At 33.9% G+C, this 22,370-nt stretch overlaps 2 protein-coding genes across 3 annotated transcripts; both read left to right on the top strand.

Moving 5' to 3' along the window:
* Positions 1 to 1,262: 1,262 nt before the first annotated feature.
* On the top strand, positions 1,263 to 4,519 carry LOC128219633 (uncharacterized). The gene is made up of 3 exons (XM_052927525.1): positions 1,263 to 2,175; positions 3,212 to 3,292; positions 3,495 to 4,519. The coding sequence occupies exons 1-3, from the start codon at positions 1,434 to 1,436 to the stop codon at positions 4,322 to 4,324; spliced, it is 1,653 nt and encodes a 550-aa protein (XP_052783485.1). The 5' UTR covers positions 1,263 to 1,433; the 3' UTR covers positions 4,325 to 4,519.
* Positions 4,520 to 14,716: 10,197 nt separating this feature from the next.
* Positions 14,717 to 21,382, top strand: LOC128219632 (uncharacterized). Of its 2 annotated transcripts, none has more exons than XM_052927524.1 (4): positions 14,717 to 14,777; positions 16,962 to 17,870; positions 19,694 to 19,771; positions 20,118 to 21,382. In XM_052927524.1, the coding sequence occupies exons 2-4, from the start codon at positions 16,973 to 16,975 to the stop codon at positions 20,939 to 20,941; spliced, it is 1,800 nt and encodes a 599-aa protein (XP_052783484.1). In that variant the 5' UTR covers positions 14,717 to 14,777; positions 16,962 to 16,972; the 3' UTR covers positions 20,942 to 21,382. The 2 variants fall into 2 exon arrangements, with proteins under 2 accessions (XP_052783484.1, XP_052783483.1); XM_052927523.1 differs by having other exon boundaries at positions 19,691 to 19,771.
* Positions 21,383 to 22,370: the final 988 nt, after the last annotated feature.

The following is a 22,370-nucleotide window of genomic DNA, read 5'->3' as shown; positions in this document are numbered from 1 at the left end:
TTTGATGTACTTTTAATTCTGAATTCATTCAATTTAAAATCTAAATACATCGTTAACAAAATATTGATTGTTCTGATATATAAGTACAATATTAAAGTATCAAAATTGTATCTAAAGTATATCCGGGTTGTATCTTGTACATTTCAGTGTTTTAAAATAGGTCATTATCTATGTCACTATACATACGTTATCTGAAATGAGTTGACTTTCCATGTAGAATTCATTTATTGCAGTTTAAACCCAATATGTATCTTGAACTAAACTATTGATTGATAAAACAGATGATTGCTATATAAAACTTAAATATCAATATTGTTTTCTTGAATGATAAATCATTTCAATATATATAATAAATATCGTAGTTACAATTCACGTTATTGAAAGAAATCACAAGTGGCTGTTTTGTTACATGTTGTGAAGAACAATATTCAAAATCTAGCGTGCGTATAAGTGAATAGCGTTGTAATTTATTACGATAGTCATGCCACGGTTAAGCATCTAACTTCTTCTTACCGTGTCTATATATGACATAATGTATAGATTAAAAACAGAGAAAATACTTTCCGATCTGATACATATCTTGTTAATCTACAATCAACGGCATGTGATAAGAAATGTAATGCTATCAGTTTTGGTGAAGGTCGTGCAATATCTTAGTTGTAATTCAGATTCTGGTGCAGATTCTTTTTCGATACCTTATATTATTTATCAAAAACGGTACACTGTAGGCATATCGTACTTTACAGGCGCGTAGCCAGGGTTCGACGTCAGAGGGGGTATAACTTATGGGCCTTGCCTTTGACTTCCGCCTCTCCATCAGAACCGAAATATATTTGGTTAAAGTGTAAGCGGGGGGTAGGGGTCTCCCAAAATAAAATTTCTATTCGAAATTGGTGCATTTTGTGCGTATTTTACTACTTTTTCTCTCTTATATTGAAAATAAGTAAACTTAGACGATTTTAGCAGGCGAGCACCGGATTCGTCCCCCACCTGGTTCGGCTAGTGCATTATACAAAACTATATAAGGCTTTTAATCAACAAGTATCTTTTTCTCGATCTAGAATGAGTCAATTTACTTGTTATTCTTAATTCGTGCAATTTGTAAAATGTGATAATAATTAATTTGTACCAAATTTTCACCATTGATGCAAGGTTTCATCATTTCATCTGGGTTTTGTTAGGAAAAATAAGTTACATGAGTTTAATGTTAAGAAGTAAACGCAATATTTTATATAATAAGACGTTTGTTCTCATTAGATAACCGGGCTATGGAGGTTCCATGAAAGAAACTGCAAGCAGGGTCATCTGCAGAGGACACAACCTACTGCCAGCCTTGTGAACAAGATGACGAAATCTTCCCTGCTGAGGTTTACTGTACCGTCTGCAAAGAGTTTTTCTGCTCTAAATGCGCAAGTCTCCATAGGAAACAGAAAATGTCTAGATCTCACTTTCTTCTTGACAAATCAAATATGCCTACATCTATCGGTGGCCTGGAAATTGAATATGAATGCACTGTGCCTTGTGATATCCATCCAGAAGAGTCCATCAAATACTTTTGCAGTACCCATCAGACCTTGATTTGTGGACACTGTGCAGTACAGAACCATCGTTCGTGTCATGCTGATGTCATATCAGATATATCGAATGCCTTCAAAGATGGTCAAGAGTATGGGGATGTCATAAAAACAATTGCCAGGTTATTTGAAGACATTGATTTATGTGCGTCTTATGTGGAGAAAAACGTTGATGCTGTAGCAAAGTTAGGTGTAAATGAAGTGTACAAGCTGAGAAGATACCGAGAGGAAGTTAACAAGTGTTTTGAAGCAAGAGAACAAGCACTGTTAAAGCTTATAGAACAGATGAAAAACATGGATGAAGAACGACTTGAGTCTCTGAAACCGAAATATGCAAACCTTAAGTCCAAGCTAGAAGAAATGAATGTTAAACTTGAAGCACAGGAAAATAACACGATACAGTTGTTTATTGAGACCAAAAAAGCAAAGAAGCTATTAGAGAGTCTGCAGAATGACCTTGCTGTTATTAAAACGGAAAACGTAATTCACCACTACGAATTCAGAAAGGATCAAGCCACAGAGCGCCTTATTGCATCCGACACACGGCTTGGAACTTTAAAACACATTATGACTGAACCGCACAAAATAGCATCCGCATCAGGTATAACTGATTATTTATTTAACTAAAATATTGTAAACAACTTTGATGAAACAGAACATAACATACAGTTTATTAAGATTTGCCTAATAGTACATCGTCTAAATACATTTATTTCTATATAAAATTTTACATTCATTGAACGGGTCTAAACATATCAAATAATTGTGAACTGATTTATATAGATTAAAAGGTTTGTTCTTATAAAATTCACTTTAGATGTATAAAAGGATGAGTATACGTTTGTTAACAAAGGCAGTACACAATATGGTTAGGTGATGTATATAAAATAAAAGGCATGTCCTAATACTATACACAATAGATCAGTAACAAGATTATTATAAACCTGTTAACAAAGGAAGTGAACAAAATCAACATAACTTTACATAAAATTACGCTGCATGTTTGATAATTGAATAACGTTATACAAAAGTTGTTTTCATCTCATTCATTATATAAATCCTATCTGATAAAGATAGTAGTTAACTTAACCTAAAAACAAATTGCAATAACGTTTAATACATGAGTGTCTAAGTTGAAGATAGTGTCGGCAGATATATATGAAATAGTTTCACAGTATATTATCTAATCTTTACAACAGAAACAATAACGTTAATTACGAGGTGTAGAAAAGCCCATATTTTAAGAAATAACAAGTGTATCCACTCGAGTTATAATAGATATATGCATAACCATATATTTTATTTAAAGGTAGCCACAGTACCACTATGTGAATGTTTTATGCAGAGACACCCTATTTTATGTTAGTATCAATTGAAAAGGCTTAATGAGAGGAGAAAGAATATGTAAAGTTTAACTGCATGGGGTCAGCAGACAGAACAATATAACTTTAGGACCAATGGCTTGGTGAAAGCTTATTTATACATAAAATATCTTATAAACAACTTCATTAATTCTTCATTGCATTTTTGCCGAAACTTTAAGCATTATTTATGGAAAACAAAAGTACAATTTCTACGAAGTGCAAACAACGCCCCCAATACCAAAACGTTATGACAGTTATGTTTTAAAATCACAGCAGAGAGAGACCACGGCAAAATAGGACTCAGAGTTCAGGGGGATGGTCCAAGGGAAAACATTGCAACTTCCGAACCTACAGGTACTGACAGTCATAAACCATCTGAGTGAATGCACATCCTTATTTAATGACCTACATATTCCAATAATTTGTTATGTATAATTTGTCTTATGAGATATCTTTACTTCTAAGCGCTGTGATTCTTTCAACAGTTTAAACATGTAATTTAATAAGGTGCAAATATAAAGCAAATATTTCATTTACTGCAAATTATTCAATACAGTGAGGAAGGCCATTGGGGATTTGACAAAACTACGCTTAACACCAGCTGTGGACATCCCAGTCAGTTCTCCAACTGACGATGTGATCTGTCACCTGTCATGCATTCTCCACCTTGCTGGGTCAAGACTGCTGCTAGCTGACTTTCATAACAAAAATGTCAAGTTGGTGGACATGCAGACTAACAACCTGGTGTCCCAGATCAGTCTACCAGGTTGTCCGTGGGACATATGTCTTCTACCAGGAGACAGAGTTGCTGTTTCTTTGGCCACTAAAGGTATTCAGTTCCTGGAGACTGGGGGACAACTCGCTCTTGGCGACCATATCGAGTTGGATGGTGAGTGTCGAGGTATTGCTTACCATGAAGATAGTTTGATAGTGTCCTTCTATAATGAAAAGGTAAAGGTAGTGGATATGAATGGGCATGTTATAAGACAATTAGAAAGGGATATCAGTGGAAAGGAACTGTTCAAATGTGCTGCTTACTTAACAGTGATGTGTGAAGGTCCGACTGCTTTCATCTACGTATCAGATAGGATCAGGAACACAGTCACAAAACTTGACATGAACCTGAACATCATCAAGACCTTCCAGGACCCTGCATTGAAAAGCCCAACAAGCATCTCGGCACTCGGGGACCAACTATTAGTATGTGGTTATGGAAGTAACGCCATTATGATACTTGATTTGTCCACTGGTCAAATGACACAACTGATCGGGAAGAAGGGGGGGATACGAAATCCAATGTTTGCCTACTACTCTCGGCAACAGAGCAAACTTCTTGTTACGGAATTCTTGAACAATAAAATAAAGGTGTACAATATAATCGAATAATGCAGCCGATATGGTGAAATTGTTCGAAACATCAACTTCACGTTTACTTACCATTAGCATTCTACTGTTGCATTCTAATGAGAATGTTACGTGAACCATTAAAGGGAACGATTTTTCAAGATGTTATTTGAATAGAACACATAATCGTTATAATCCTTAGTAAGGAACATGTACTCAATATGATTTAATGATTTTGTTTAATTTGCATTCAAAGTGCGTACAAATCAAAATATCTTTTATATGTCTTCGTAAAAATAGCATAAAATTTCTGCCAGAAATAATGTTACTTGATGTGTAATATACGTACATTTATTTAAGATGCAATTATCTATCTGAAATAATAATTATCAGTTTATTGTTTTATTATTCAAATTTGGGTTGGAAGCCATTGCATGGATTTATCATCAATTATCCAAAAATGAACCATTTACTTTTAATATATGATATTGTTTCATGTTTTCGCTGTCTCTTTTTGTATTTTCCTATCTTCTGATTATCCAATGTCATAAATATCTTTTGATATTGGTCGTAGCTGTAAATATCTTAAATCATCATAACATATTGATTTTCTTTTTTTCAGAGTTTAAGTATATATTAAAATAAGGAGCCTCTTAGAGGGTAAATAAAACGGGCCCTAGAGCCGGGTATTGTGTCCTGTTAATGGATATATGGCATTGACCTGCCTTAATACAAACGGCATACAACTGCGGTACGACATTGCTTGTTCTAAAACTAGTGTCTGTTTCGTTAGAGAAATAAAGGCGTGTCATTATTATTCTTCAGTCAGTATAAAAATGGCGAAAAGTTAAGATTTCATTTTCTCGGCTATTCTCATTAAAAACCGGTAACAGGTCAACGCACACATATATGTTGCAAAATAAAGGTAAGTTCATTTCTGATGCCATAAAACACAGTTGAGCGATCTGTGACCGTCCTGACCCATTTTGTTTGATATGTTTGTTATGGCGAGTTAAATATATTGTCAGTATGTTTGAATACGTCTCCGTCTTACAGAGTTGATTGTATCTATGTTATGACCATTTGCCATACTCTACGTTTCCAAGTAGTTGAAACTAGAATGTTTGTAGGTTGATTTTCAACCATTTACAAATGTATGACTAACTTTGCTGGTGAAAACATATTAATGACCAGTGTACATTATGGTTAATTCAAAACGTTTAAAACACAAAGTAATGGCAAGAACAATGTATTTTTATTATTAATGGAATTTAAAAAAAGCGAAGACATAAAACCAACGGCGATTGTTATTACAAAATTCGTTTTTTATACACCCGTTCAAAGAATGAGAAGTTTTATAGTTTCAGTTTCTCTGTACGTGCGATTTGATATAGAATGACCTAGTTAAATATGTTGCCCATTTGTTTGACTTCGTCTTCGTCTTACAGAGTTGATTATATTCATGTCATGACCGATTGCCATACTTTACATTTTCAAGTACTAGCCTAGATCGAAGTTCAGTCGTAGTTGAAAATAGAATGCTTCTTACGAGGTTGATTTTCAACCAATTACATGTATATGACTAAGTAAGTACATGTACCTTTATGTGTTGCAGCGCAAAGGTTCGATGGGGAAATATGTCCAGTGAAGAAAACACGTACATATAATAGAGAAATTGCACCAAAAACGTGTAATAAATACCCATGGATTTTGAAACAGGACGAAATAAAAGCTGTGTTGATTAATAAATCTAACGAATGTAATTAAAATTGTCCGATGAAAACGCTTAAGAAGCTTTGTCGAATCATCAACACATTTGGTAAGACTCGGCATAATAACTCGCAAGCTTCGATAACCAGCCATATCGCTGTAGTTACTCGACAGTAATTGCCCTGTAGTTATTAAAATCACTTTAAATCGGTCTTTTCTGATCAATACTTTAGAAGCCTTCGTTTAACCATTACCAAATTTGGTCAGAATATGTATGTGGGTAGCACCTTGGACAAGGGTGATAAACAGCCATATTGCTAGGGTCACTGAATTGTAATCTTCATTTATCTAAAGAAATTACCTTAAAACGTTTTTGTCTAATCAATAACTTTAAAATCCTTTGTAAAATCATAAACACATTTAAACACATTTAGTAAGAATGTGTAATGGCATTATATCTCGGACAAATTTGATATTTAGCCATATCGCTTTAGTCACTCGAGATTTATCACCTTTTAATTACCTAATTACTTTTAAAGCCTTTGTGGTCAGAGTGTGTATGAAAATAATATCTCGGCCGGGTTTGATAGCCAGTCATGTTGCCTTTGTCACTCCAGAGAAATGGCCTTTGAATTGGCAAAAGTGTATAAACAGTGTTCTTGCTCTATATTTGGCTTAACCTACAACCACTTATCATCAAATTTGGTGTCCTGAAAAAGACGGGCGTACTTCGCGACAGTTGGCGCTATTGTTTTTTAAAACAATATATTTTGGCGTCATTTTTTCTTTGTCAGATTTGTTTGACCAATTGTTTTTCAAAATTATATCAGTCTCATAAGTTTCAAAACGTGTATAATATTAACATTAGCATGTAAATTTGTAAAATTTCAGGGAGAGTACATTTTAACTGCTCTTCGCCAGATAAGTTTTAAATTTGTCAATTATTTTGCACATTTAAAGCGTTCAAAACTGATATACATTTGCTCCAATTTGAAGGTTAAATATGTGATAAAGGTACCCAATCACGTTTTGGATGGTCATACATCGACCAAATGCTTGTAACAATAAACACAATAATCTTCACAAGTTCTAACAAGAGCTCTGTGGGTAACATATTTTGAAACATGCGCCTAATTTGCTGAGAAGGCGTTAATAGCGCTTTAAAAAACGTTTAGGCGAAAAAACAACAGCATTCTGTAAAAAGGAGTACATGCAAGTTGCTGTTTGATATCTATTCATGAAAGAAAGTAACGTACATGCTTTCTCTAAAAAGTTGTGTAAGAACGATATATGTGTGATGCTGCAATATTCGAATTTTTTTTATCAAAGGCCACCGATTTCGAGAATTTGAAGTCTGCAAAAGTTAAAATAATGAAAAGTTAAAAATCTTTAGATGTTCATAACGAAGTATTGTACATTATCTTGGCAATTGTTTTCACATGTACTATTACAATTCTTTTGGAAGAAAGGTCACTGTGACCGTCGCAAATAAAACACGTTGATTTTGAGTGATTATTTTCCATTGAATTTTATATATATATATATGAAGAACTAGAGAAACAAGCTCAGTAGCCAAAAGTTTACACATAAAGAAGTCATTTGCAAAATAAAACAAAAAAGCGTCAATGGGTAAAGTATTATGTAAATACTGTTTTGATGATGATGATGATGATGCTGATGCTGATGATGATGATGATGATGATGATGATGATAATGACGATAATCATGATAAGTCAAAGTGGTCATAAGCATGTTGTTGGTTGCAAAAATAATGCCTATAAATACCATGACGACGACGACAATTCCTTATATTTCGTATATGACGATGATGATAATGGTGAAGATAACGGTGAAGATGGTGTCGGTCATGATATGAATGCTGCTGTTGCTTTTCCTACTACTGTTGATTAGAGAAACGACGAGTTCAGAAATGCAACTGACTCTTGCAGCGTGGAGTAGATGAAGTAAATGACAGAAACGTCGTAATGTTAACAACATTGATTATTATGTTATCGATAATGGGGAGGATAACAAAACTGCGCAATCGCATACGCAGTGACCTCCCTTTACAAGTATCGTGCATTAGTTTAATTGGGAACAACCATATTTTACAATTAATGGAGTATGGATAATGACATCTTCGTTGACAGTAATAGCGACAACAACGACAACGACCCTATTAGCGCTTAAGTAAATCGGTTTTAAGGAGGGACGAATGTCAATGACCAATTTGAAACACAATGCGAAAATACATCTTAAGTAAGAAATCTTTCAGTTGTTTTTGTCTTGTGCAGCTTTTGATGTGAAAACGATTTTATTTGTGATTTTAGTGGATGTTTTTCATTTTTAAACCAATGAAGGCAACTCGAATATTCCCTACAAACACAAGCCAATATAGTTGTTTACCTTGAATAAATTACTAATCAATTTGTTATTTTATTTGAGTTTTTTGGCTCTTTAGTCTTACCAATACAAGATTTCATTCATACAGTAAAGATGCCATGGATTTGACGGTATCTGCCGTGCGCAGGAAGGAACTGAAATTTAAACAAGTGTCATTGTTCCACCAACATGTTTTGGCAAAGGATGACAGGGTGTTAAAAGAGGGAGGAAACGCAGATTTTGTGATAATGACGAACAAGCACGCGAATACTTCCGTGCGTACATGGCCAACCAAGATGCGCCGGCCTTTCGGTCAATCGTAAAGGCGAAGGTCATTGGCAACCTCCTAAACGAGTTTACTATACATATAAATGATCGTATTTGAAAACAACAGAACATTTATTTATGTTTATGGCTAATATTATTCTAAATTGGTGAATTATTTGTGTTTTCTTTTCGAATATTCTTTGAAGAGTTATGAAAACTTTACATCAGCATTCTTTTAGTAGTTGACGACCCTGCGTCCCCAACCATGAAACTGCTTTTAATTAAGGGGTTATATTTTCAAAAATTATATTACTTACTTTTCCTCTAACAAGAATAAGTGGGATGTAATATTGCACATTATTCATATCAAATTTTAATGATTTAAATGCGTATCAACATAATATTTTCTTGTTGCTTACGCTGTTTCTGCTGATGATATAAATCATCGGTTGTCCCTCTGTGATATATGCTGTAGTATGCAGTAACTTACATTTATAGCTTCAGCAGAAAAAGTAATAAATATCACGACCAGGTCTGCCAGTAAATGGTTAAAGAGCGTCATGCACCGCAATGGGCTCAGCGACAGAAATGCCTATAACATAGATGCCATCCCGCCCGAGCTTAGATGTCCAGAGAGGCTATTTTGAATAAGTTCTTTCAGTCAGTTCACATTTGACATCATGAACAAGTCTGAGAAGGTACTGTCGTAAAGACACCATGGAACGGACAGTGATGTATGTGTATATGCATAGCCTGTATTCGTTATTTATAAAGAATAATAAACTATGGCATATTGGCATGTCATGCCATGTTATGTAATATATTAATTCACGCGATCTTGAACTGCAATGGTACGACGTTGACAGGGAAAATAGAACATCGAAGGTTACTGCACCCAAGATGGACATATTTTTAAAGAAGAAAATTGTTTCGATCGAACACATAACCGCAAAGGTTTGAGTCAGTGGAAGTGGTCGTTTCGCAGTCGTCGCTGGTGATATTTCAAGTATAGACAATGCCGTGTACTATCTTGCATAATGTATATTACTTTCGCATTTACCCATAGTTCATAAAATCCACATGGATAATACTTCCATATTTTAACAGGACTGTGTTCCATATCGTAAGATAGGGGACGTTCCATAGTCATTGTTCTCAGGCTTCGCCTTCAACATCTTCACTTTTGCCGACAGCTTTTGTTAATAGTTTGGTAACAAGAAGTTATCAAGGAGCTAATTCAACTAATTCAGAGGTTTCTTCTACCTTTACTTGATCGTTGTGTGGTCCCCTGTCAACGTCGTTCAAACATAGAAATCATTGGCACAGAAAAGAATGTTAGGGTTAAAACGTCGGAATGGTATTGTGATATAATGTTCCATACAAGGACCTTGTGATTCGTAAAGAACACGCCCGCCAGTATAGGTTGCTCTTCATTGCTATTTGGCACAGTACTACATCAGCTTAAACCTTCAATTTGTATTCAATATGTAGGACACATCCCAAACTAGACAGTACTGGTCGGCGATATTGTGGCATAATAGTTTGTGGGTACATATTGATGCGGTGGAAGAAGAATCTGAAAAAGAACAAGAACCTATGAGTACAATGACAAAAGCATAAACTGAAAACTGATTTTCTTAATAAGATTATTTGAAAATCCCAGAAACAGCCAGTGTTTAACATAACTAATTTTCTTATACATCTTGTTTTGTTTTAATAACTGTTAACGTTCTTTCGTGAAACTTTAATACAATATAACATAAATACACGAACAATATTTATTTTTCAACAATAAACAGATATTAAGCTCGAATCAAGTTCGTTTTTCTACGCGATGACACAGATTTTCTCTGCTCGAAAAGGGATATCACTCAGTAAGGAATTGTCAATTCACATCAACCCAATATGAGCTGTTGACTTCTACTCTTGTCAATTACCTTTCGCGATCGCTTATTCAGGTTTAAAAACTAAAACTTTTAAATGGTAAAATTATACAAAAGGCTTGAAGCAATTTAAATCAATTCGATATTATTTGCTTGAAAAGAAAAGAATAAATTTCGGTAAAAGATTGCAAGATCTGGTAGTAAATGACGGTAAAAGCGAGTGACCTAGAAGTGGCTAAAACTATTTTTGTGCGCAAAAAGGATTAATTAAGTGAACATACTACAACATTTAAAATACAAAAAGTTACTGCAGGTTTTATTCGATTGACATCAATTAAACATTGCTTGTCTAAAATTAAAGCAAATATTTTCGGATAATTAAGTAATCATTTTAGCAATAAATATTAGTCAAATTCGGAGACTTTAATTCGGATAGGAAAAACTGTTTAATGAGTAAATCGTGAGAAGAAATGAATAGAATGCCTTGTTGTACCTAGTATTTTTCCCTGCGTCAGTCGCGGGGAACAGGTATGATAAGTTTTTTAACTACCACTGTATACACTTGACTAAACTTTCATCTGTAAAACTTCATACAAGTATGGAAAATTGATAAGTGTGTATGTGTCGTAATGTATGCTTAATTAAAAAGGCGCTAAAACGTGACTGTATGTTTTCAAAGACTTACCGATGCTCTTGTTTCTGTTATCGTAATAATGAATAAATTTCACTAAAACTAATTTGAAATTCTATTTTCAATACAGTTTAACATTTCTTTTGTACATACCCGGCAAAACTCACAGGCTTTTCCCTTCTTCTATATACTGCTTTATAATAACATTTCATTTAGTTTATCTTTTGTGATTGGTAATTATTTATTGTACGTTTTTTGACTGTTGTTTTCTTTTCTTTACCTTAAATATTATACCTCATATATTACTTCGTATATATCTTACCTCATAGTTTCATTGTGTACATTTTAAATAAATTACTTATGTAAATAGTTAGGAGGATAATTCTAAGATCAATCAAATCCATTTTCTAGCTATTTACCAACACAAGTATTATCTGGTATAAAAGGGTAGTTTTTAAAGGGAGACAATAAAAAAATATTATCTGGTGTGAACGGGTATTTCTACACACACGATATTTGTTTGTTTGTTTACTGTTATTTTTTAAAAGTTGTTATATTTCTTACAAGAATATTCCTTATGTTAAAAACACACCTTTTCTCTTCTTCTTACAGACTCTCCTGTACGGTTTGCAATGCAATCTGAGATGCTTTCGTCTACAACAACAACAAAATACAAAATGAAAATATATAACTTAGTAATTGTGTAAAACCTTTCCTTTAAAAGCAATTTCCTAAGTGAAAAAGAGTGCACTAAAATGCTATCCATGACACCGTTAAAGGGGCTAATCACCGTATGATGAAATAGCGAAAAAACAAGAAAATTGTTGAAAACTGACATAAACTTGGTGTCGATGTGTACAATTCATTGAAACTAACTAATTGAAGTACCACATAGTTTACAATTAATTTATTTTTTCGCAGTTTTTTCGTATTTTTTCCATTAAGAAAAATTACTAGGTATGTCTACCTAGTAAAATTCATTCTGATGAGTGATTGGCTAGTCGATCTTATCACGTTAGGTATATGGCTTAAATATTCCAACGGTTAAGGGTAAGCTTTCATAGCACAGTGTATACAGCACTGGACTGCAATTTTGAAGTGAAAGTGTAACTTAGACATCAACTATTAATAATGCATATACAACAAGCAGCTACAGAACGTATAACTGATCATTTGAGTAGCCAAATGTTACTATTTAACATTATATCGTAAAAGCATTGACTTGGTACATACAATAGTTTACCTGGGCGTTTATGTTTAGCATGTTTGCCACCATGCTTGAAAGTGATCTTTTACCACTGTTTTTAGGTTTGCTCAGCAACTAACTAAATTAAAACAGATTTTTTGTAAGCTGTATCAACAAGTCTTAGCTAAAAATCAAAAATATTAAAATATGTGTATTTAAAAAAGTAACCATAAAACTCTGATAACTATATAAAATCTTTAAAGTTCGAACATTAACTGTTTGCTATGTAAATACTTGTAATATTTAAAAGCCGATTATAAATACCTGTTGTTCCAGACGTTGACAGTTCTGACGAAGGTCATTAACCAATCTGGTATGCTCCGTTATAAAACGAAGATGTTGAGTCACTGTGTTGTTGTTAATGATTTTGTTTTAAAATTTGTGAGTAAAGCGGAGCAACGTTAGTACCATCATACTAAGAAGTTTAAAAGTTACTACCAATCAAATATCAGTTTCCAAAGGGATACACTTCTCAAAACATAACATTTCGTGATTAATGTTGTGAGACTTTATCAGAAATCAAGACTTTAGACGCTTATTTGGTAAAATGATTGTTATGGTAATACAGTTTTAAAATTAAACGGTTATCATGTTATAAATCACTCGAGTTTCTTTGAAGAACAGGATCAAAACCATTTCTATTTCCATTTCTGATTACGCAAAGTAAAGGTCGTAATAAATGTTAAGATGTAATATAACATCAACCTTAATTGAATTAAGTTTCTTAGGTCACCCTTCTTAAATAATTCGGTAATAAAATAACTCTCACACTGTTGGTTTAAGGTCCATGTGTTACAACGAAAGCGCTTCTTTTATAGGACCGCTCTTATATAGAACAACGTTGACGATTGGATTCATAATGTTGTTGCCCAAAGCCTTTAGCACACTCTGAACTTATGCAGTTACTTTCACGTCAAAATGCATCAGAGTTAAATATTAGGCTAGGGGATATAATGTGTGTGGGGTTGGTGGAGTGCTTTGGGAGCAAATCTTACCTTTGGGAGCAAATCTTACCCGGAGCAAATCTTACCAAAAAGGTAAGATTCCCCCAACCAGAATTACACTACTACATCTATCTCTGGAAGAGGTGTTGTAATTGTAATTGTCTTATAAAAACAGTATCAAAACAGAATTTGTGGAGGATAAATATCAGTTTTGTTGCTCTTGCACCCTTGGTTTTCTTTTCCTGAATTTGTAAAACATGATATATAACAAACTTTTATTTTCGGGTTGTTTGTGCTTCGGGATAAACAATCATTCTAATGGCATTGACATTTTAGTTGATCAAATGTATTATGGCTGTCTCTATATTAATATTCCTATCGCAATTTGTATTAAATATGAAATCCAATATAAAATAACACTAACATTAATACTATAATACAAGTATTAAAACGTTTATAAGATGAACATTAATTCTAAATCTAAACAAAACATGAATTGCAAATCTATACAGTAGCGCAACAATATGTCTGACGTCGCTCTACACCAGATGCTTGTGATGTATACGTTATTGTAAATTATGGCTTTAACACCAAAATCCTTCAGTTTTAAAGACTGACATGTGTTAATAACTCTGAAAAATATCATGGGCGCCGTATTCTCGTTCGACGGTTAAATTAATGTCGTTGAATTGTTTCATTTGTTTGACAATATAATCGGACACCTGCTTAATTTAATTACATTAAGATGATAAGACTGCGCACAGTAGGGAATTTAGTACAATGTTATACACTGAAGGGGTCCACTGATCTTTATATACACTAAATTCTCTATCTACATAAAACATGGACTTTGCTAATTTGCCTATAACCAACCAAGTTAACATACGTACTATGAATGCACATCCGCCGCCTACAGCGGACCCTTCCAACACCTTTTCAATTTAAAACTGTGATGAAAGACATTTGGTTGAATGCTTATATCAATTTAATATAAAAAAATAAATCATTCACATTAATAATATGCTTTCGTACTTTAATTAAAACACATTTGAATTCTCTCAATTGATATTAATTAGTTGAACTACTATTTGATTAAACTCCGGCTATTGTATACATGTTTGAAATCGTCAACAGCATTCACTTTCTTTATTTCATTTTACTCGATAACTAATTTCGTAGTAAAGAAAATCTTTTAAATACATTTATATATCAGTCATTTGGCTTTTGTATATAACTTGATGACCAAAACATCCTTAAACCAGACTTACAAAAATATATTCATTTTATTGAAAAGATTCAACTTTCAATTTTAACACAGGTAATATCTCAATAGAGGTAAATATATCAGTTAAGTGTAACCCTTCCAACACATTTATCTCCCTTTAAGATATGTTTTATTTACTTCCTCCTCACCCTTAAACTTTGAGAAAAGGTATAGTATGTTTTAAATAATTACGTTATTTATTTCAAGTAAAATCATGATTCCTGTGTGTTGTTGTAGAATAACATTTCAGTGTATAAACGCAGGGAAATTATTTATGTAACTATAAAGGCTTTTCATAAGATGATTTGATCTAGTTTCGATTTTGATTTCGTTCAATGACATTGAAAACAGCTTTTATCCTGAAGTAAAACGTTAGTTTATTGAAATGATTTAATCAAATTATAAGTGCAATCTTAATCTTTATGATTTTAGTATTGAAACATATACGCACATTATTGCACTTCATTATGTTATAAATATTCTCTCACAAACGATGGAAGTTCAAGCGAAGAAACTGATTTGTTCAATTGTGTCAAGGACAACGTTTTATAACTAGTAGAAATATAAGTGAATAACTTTGTAAATTATACCCGCGGTACTTATAACACGGTAAAGCATTCGCCTTCTTGTGATTGTTCCTTTATAGGAGTTAATTTTTATACGAAAAAAATCCATCTTCGACATAGTGAAAATGTGTTAATCTACATATGGTCAATGACAAGAATTGTAATAATGTCAATGTCTGCGATTTACTAGCTGTTTCTATTTTGCAGTCGTACACGTATCCTTTTATTTATTCATTAAAAACAGCACATATTACTAAAACCGTAAAACATACCATATACTGTATGGGGCTTTAAATCCATTCGAGTTTTTTCGCGAAATCAAGTGAGTCAGTTCGCGTGACTTTAAATGAGTGCAAGTTGTAAGTTGTCTGTCAGTAAGTCAGTCGGTCGGTCAGTCCGAAAGTCTATACGTCACACTTCAATCCCTCTCAAAAACTTGAGAACGCTAGGACCCAGGAGCTTCATACCTGTTGTGCAGCTTGATGACCAGTAAATGACACCTCTTGATTTTGATTTCAAAAGGTCAAAGGTCAAGGTCGCTGTGACCTTGATGTAAAAAATGGTTTCCGTTCAATTAATGAAGAATCTTTTTATCCTGAAACTTCATACTTTGTATGTCAGTTTGACAAGCCAAGTGAATGACCTCTATATATTTTGGGATCAGTAGATCAAAGGTCAAGGTTGCGGTAACCTTGAGGTGAAAAACGTTTTTGCTCTCAATTACTTTTAAACTCTTGCACCCAGGATCTACATACTCGATATGCTGGTTGGTCATGATCTGTTGATAAGCCCTATTGATTTCAGGATCAGTAGTTCTTAAGGTCACGGTCAAGATGACTTTAAGGTGAAACGAAAGGTTTCCCGTTGAAAAACGAAAGAACACTTGCACCAAAAATTCATACTTAATATGTCGATTGGTCATGACTAGGGAACAACCTGTATTGATTATGGTATAAATAGGTCAAAGGAAAAGGTCGCAGTGGAAAAAAAACTGTTTTCAATAACTTAACAACTCTTGCACCGAAGGACTATATACTTGGTATGCCAGCTGGCAAGAAGACGACCCTAATTCCTATTGATTTTGTGACCTTGAGGTGGAAACCCGGTTTCCGCTAAATACCTCAAATGCTTGCACCTAGAAACTTCATACTTGGTATGCCAGTTTGTTGTGAATATTTAATGACCTCTATTGGTTTTTGGATCAGAAGGTCAAAGGTTAAGGTCGCTGTGACATTGAGATAAAAAAATGGTGTCCGCTAAATAGAAGAAACGCTTGCACCTAGGAACTTCATATTTGGTATGCAGTTGGTCATATCTAGTAGATGACCCTATTGATTTTAAGACCAGTTTGTCAATGGTAAAGGTGACTTTAAGGAAACATAAAGATTTCCGCTAAAGAACGCTTGGGCCCAGGAACTTAATATCTGGTATGTTAGTTGGTCTTGAATAGTAGATGACCTTTGTTGATTTTAGTCCGATGGTCAAGGTCACAGTGACCTTCAGGAAAAAAACAATTTGTAGGTCTCCTATTTGTTCGTCACAGTTCTTTCCGCTTAATAACGAAAGCTTGGACCTTTATTCTTAGACGCAGGAACTTCATACTGGGTATGCAGTTGGTAATTACCAGTAGATGACCTCTATGTTTGTTCGCCTCAAGTCCAAAAGTACAAAGTTCATTGATTATTTCTCATCTACGACCACACAATGTGAGAAACAAACGCATTTTAAAAGCAATCTCTAGTTATGTTTACAATATTATCTATAATAAGACGTTTGTTATCATAAGATACCCGGGCTATGGAGGTTCCAGGGAAGAAACTGCAGGCAGGGCCGTCTGCAGAGGACACAACCTACTGCCAGCCTTGTGAACAAGATGACGAAATCCTCCCTGCTGAGGTTTACTGTACCGTCTGCAAAGAGTTCCTCTGCTCTAGTTGCGCAAGTGTCCATAGAAAACTCAAAATGTCTAGATCGCATTTCCTTCTTGACAAATCAAATATGCCTACATCTATCGGTGACCATGGAGTTGAATATGAATGCACAGAGCCTTGTGATATCCATCCGAAAGAGTCTATCAAATACTTTTGCAGCTCCCATCAGACCCTCATTTGTGGACACTGTGCAGTACAAAACCATCGATCGTGTCATGCTGATGTCATATCAGATATATCCAAAGCCTTCAAAGATGGAAAAGAGTATGGGGATGTTATGAAAACAACTGCCAGGTTATTTGAAGACATAAATTTATTCGCGTCTGATGTAGAGAAAAACGTTGACGTTGTAGCAAAGTTATGTGAAAATGAAGTTGACAAGCTGAGAAGATACCGAGAGGAAGTAAACAAGTTTGTTGAAGAAAGAGAACAGGCACTGTTAAAGCTTATAGAGAAGATGAAAAACATGGACGAAGAACTACTAGGGTCTCTGAAACCGAAATATACAAACTTGAAGTCCAAGCTGGAAGAAATAAATATCACACTCGAAGCACAAGGAAATAACATGATACAATTGTTCATTGAAACCAAAAGGGTCAAGAAACTACTAGAGGGCCTGCAGAATGAGCTTGCTGACATTAAAAAGGAAAACGTAATTCACCACTATGAATTCAGAAAGGATCCAGCCACAGAGCGTCTTATTGCATCTGACACTGGCCTTGGGACATTAGAAAACATTATGACTGAAAACACAACCACATCAGGTATATATGAATACTTTGGTAATAACAAAATTGTATACACCTTTGATGAAACATTTATTTCTATATCTATATATTCATTGCAGTTGTCTAAACATATCAAATAATTGTGAAGTGATTTACTAGTATATAGAATAAAAGGCTGTTTCTTATATTTACTGTAGATATATATTAGGATTAGTATACGTTTGTTAACAAAGGCATCGGGCAAAATCAACAGAACTTCACATAAACTTACGCTGGATGTTTTATAACCAAATAACATTATACAAAAGCTGTTTTCATAAATACTCATTATATTGTTCCAATCTGATGAAGACAGTAGTAAACTGAACCTAAAACAGACTGCAATAACGTTTATTACAGAATTTTCAGATAGTTGCAGATAATAACGACAAATAACTATGAAAGAGATTTCACATTCTATTACCGTATCTTTACAAAATAAACAATAACGTTAATTACGAGATGTACAAAAGCCCTTATTTTAAAAAAAACTGCAAATGCATTAACTTATCAAGTATTTGGTTATCATATGCATATAAATGACCATATCTTTAAAGGTAGCCACTGTACAAGTATGTGATTTTAAGCTCGACTATTCAAAGAATAAGGAGAGCTATACCACTCAGCCAAGCGTCGGCGCCGGCGTCACACCTTGGTTAAGATTTTGCGTGCAAGCACACATAGGTTAATATCACAGCAACTCCTTGATGTATTGCATTGGGACTTTATACAATGGTACACAACCATCCAATCTACTTAAATAACCACGTAAGATAACTCTAGTTTGCATTATATTCAAATGATGGCCCCTTTTTTATTCGACATAGAAATTCTGGTTAAGGTTTTGCATGTTACCACATTTGAGTCAATACCTCAGCGAATACATCATGTATTGCATTGAAACTTTACACACAGGCTCCCAACCAATTAACCTTTTTATTTAATCAAGAAAGATAACTTTATCTTTCATATTATATAATTTTTGCCCCCCCTTTATTATGCAACTTAGAAATTCTGGTTAAGGTCTTGCATGTTAGCACACATTAGATAATATCTCAGCAACTACTTGATGTATTGCATTGAGAATTTATACAATTTTATTCAACCACCCAACCTAATTGAATAACCAAGTTAGATAACTGTATTTTGCAAATAATGGTCCTTTATTATTAGACTTAAAAATTCTGGTTGAAATTTTGCATGTCACCACATTTATGTTAATATCTCAGCACATCATGTATTGCATTGAAATCTAATCTAATAGTGATCCATGCATGTTTCAACAAAACTTTTTAAATCTTACACTGAAAAGCGGCAGAATAGTCGAGCGCGCTGACTCTGTGATAGCTCTTGTTTAATGTTAAGTGACCCCACATTGTTTTGATATTATTTGAAAGGATTAATAAGAGGAGCAAGATTATGTAAATTTTAACTTAAACAATTATTTGAAACAAGTCTTTTTACCTTGAAATATTGCCAAAAATATTGCCAAGACGGACTTCAATTATTATTATAATAAGATACCGAGCAAAATTACATTCTGCAAAAACTTCATTTATAAGTTATCAACTACCAATACTCATTCAAACTGTACCAAATGTGCATGTTGTCAATAGGCATAAAATATAACTTAAGTACTAATGACTTTGCGAAAGTTTATTTGTAAATCGGATATCTAAACAAGTTTGTTAATTCGTCAGTACATTTTTGCTGATTCTTTAAACAATATTTATCAAAAACAAGAAGTTTATATTCCTACAAACTGCTAACAACGCCCTTATACCAAGAAGTTATGACAGCTATGTTTTAAATCACAGCAGAGAGCGACCATGGCACAACAGGACTCACAGTTCAGAGAGATGGGCAAATGAAAACCATTGTAGCTGCCGAACACACAGGTATTAACAGTCATAAACCATCTGAGTAATTGAACATTTTCTTTAATGACCTACATGTTCATACTACTGCTATGAATAATTTGTCTTATGATATATGCTTAATTCAAATTGCTGTAAAACTAAGCGCGGTGATTTTGTTCAATGAGCATGAATTAAAACAAAACACGGTTGAAATATTTTCAAAAATGAACGTAATATGGAAAACGTATGACATGGTGTTTTTTGTGTTTAAAAAAATCATAATGCTATATGCTAACGTTCAAATTTATACTTTAAATTTGAATATGTTACCCTATAAGTTATTGTAGTACAGATAGTTGATATACACTATAAAAAATCATTACAGTGACTCAGACTACTGACAAGCCTGTATTACGGTTAACACCAGCTATGGACATTCCAATGAAGTCTCCAACTGACAAGATGGAATGCAGCCTGTCTGGCATGCTCCAGCTTGCCGGGTCCAGACTGCTGATGACTGACTTTTACAACAACAAAGTCAAGGTGGTGGATATGCAGACCAACAGCCTGGTCTCCCAGATCAGTGTACCGGGTCAGCCATGGGAAACATGTCATCTTCCCGGTGACAGGGTGGCTGTTACTTTGTCCTTTAAAGGTATTCAGTTCCTGAAGACTCGAGGTAAACTCGTTCTTGGTGACCATATTAATGTGCATGGTGACCTCCGAGGTATTGCTTACCATGAAGATAGGTTGATAGTATCCCACTGCAATGGCGTGTTAGAGGTACTGAATCTGAAAGGGCATTCTATAAGACGGATATTTGCGGATGGAAATGGACCTTTCTTCAAATTTCCTCTCTACTTAACAGTGGTGTGTGAAGGTTCGACTGCTTTCATCTACGTATCAGACATTAGCAGGAACACGATCACAAAGCTCAATATGAATCTAAACATCGTCAAGAGGTTGCAGGACCCTGCATTGAAAGAACCAAGAGGTATCACTGCACTCGATGACCAACTGTTAATCTCTGGTTGTGAAAGTAGCACCATTATGATACTTGATTTGTCCACTTATCAGATGACACAACTGATGGGGGAGAAGGAGGGGATACGAAAACCACTGTTCGCCTACTACTCACAGCAACAAAGCATACTTCTTGTCGCGGAAACCAATAACAATTCATTAAAGGTGTACAGTACAATTGAATAATGTTATTTGTATTGAACACCGGATCGTTTTAGTTTTTAGTAAAGAACACTTACTCATTTTTATTTGATGATTTTGCTTTATTTGCATTCAAAGGATTTATATTCTAACAGAAATGTATGCTACTTTATGTGCATATAAGTTAATTTCTTTACGCTGCAATTAATTACCTGAAAAATGATTATCAGTATATGTTTATTTCTTAATTGTATTGGAAGCAATTGTGATGATTTGTTTTTAATCAACCAAAGATGAACCATCCACATTCAATGTATGATATTGTACCATGTTTTCGCTGTCCGTTTTTGTATTTTCCTTTGTCATTAGCATCTCCTTTAATATTAGTCTTAACTTTAAATATCTAAAATCTGTAGAAACAACACTGATACTAACATAATAATTTTCATTTCTTTCAGAGTTTTAATATACATTAAAATAAAAAGGTAAAAAAAAACGGGCTACAGTGTCTAATATTGTGTTCCATTTAAAAATATTTCCTATTGACCTGTCTTTATATAAAAAGAACATTGAACTTCAATAGTTTGGTACGACATTGCTTGTTCTAAATTTTTTGTCTGTTTCATTAGGTAATCTGCGTCTTGACATAAATTAAAATATTTAAATACTGGCTACATGACCACGCACACATATGTTGCAAAATATAGATTATATAATTACAGTTTTTAAAAAGATATAATATCAGTTTACGATTAGTATCGAATTAGATTAACGTTGACGATCGGTAGTCGCCTTGACCCATTTTGTATGATAGTTTTGTTATGGCTTGACCGAGTTGAATATGTTGCCCATTTGTTTGACTACGTCTCTGTATTACAGAGTTGACTGTTTTCATGTCATGACCATTTGCCATACTCTTGACTAAATGAAAGTTCAGTCGTAATTGAAAAAACAAATGTTTGTGTGGTGATTTTCAACCAATTACAAACATTTAACTTAATCAGTACTTTTATCTTCTGAAACGCATATGTTCGCTGGGGGGAAATATGTTCAGCGTACATTACAGTTAATCTGAAATGCTTATAAACATGAAGTAATTATAGAGAAGCGGCTTAAAAAGTATGTTAATTGTTTATGGATTTTAAAACAGGACGAAATATAAGGTATGTTATGTCATGAAACCAAAGGCGAATGTTTAAAAAAAACGTTTAATACACGTAAAATAGGCTCACCTGCGGTGAATGTGCGTGCCGATTAATATCTTTTGTCCAATCCCCATCAAATTTGGTCAGAATCGGAATAATATCTTGGACAAGTTCGATTACCAGCCATTTGGCTTAGTCATCCGACAGGTATATACCTCCTTTTATAGAAATCGTCCAAAATCGGCCTTTCTAATAACTTAAAAACCATTGTCAAATCATTTAAATATTTAAGATCGTGTTTGGGAATAACATATTGGACGATGGTGATA

Source organism: Mya arenaria, chromosome 15 (genome assembly GCF_026914265.1).
Source record: "Mya arenaria isolate MELC-2E11 chromosome 15, ASM2691426v1".
Lineage (NCBI taxonomy): Eukaryota > Metazoa > Mollusca > Bivalvia > Myida > Myidae > Mya > Mya arenaria.
Note: the sequence above shows the minus strand (reverse complement) of the source record. Positions and strands in the feature narration are given on the sequence as shown.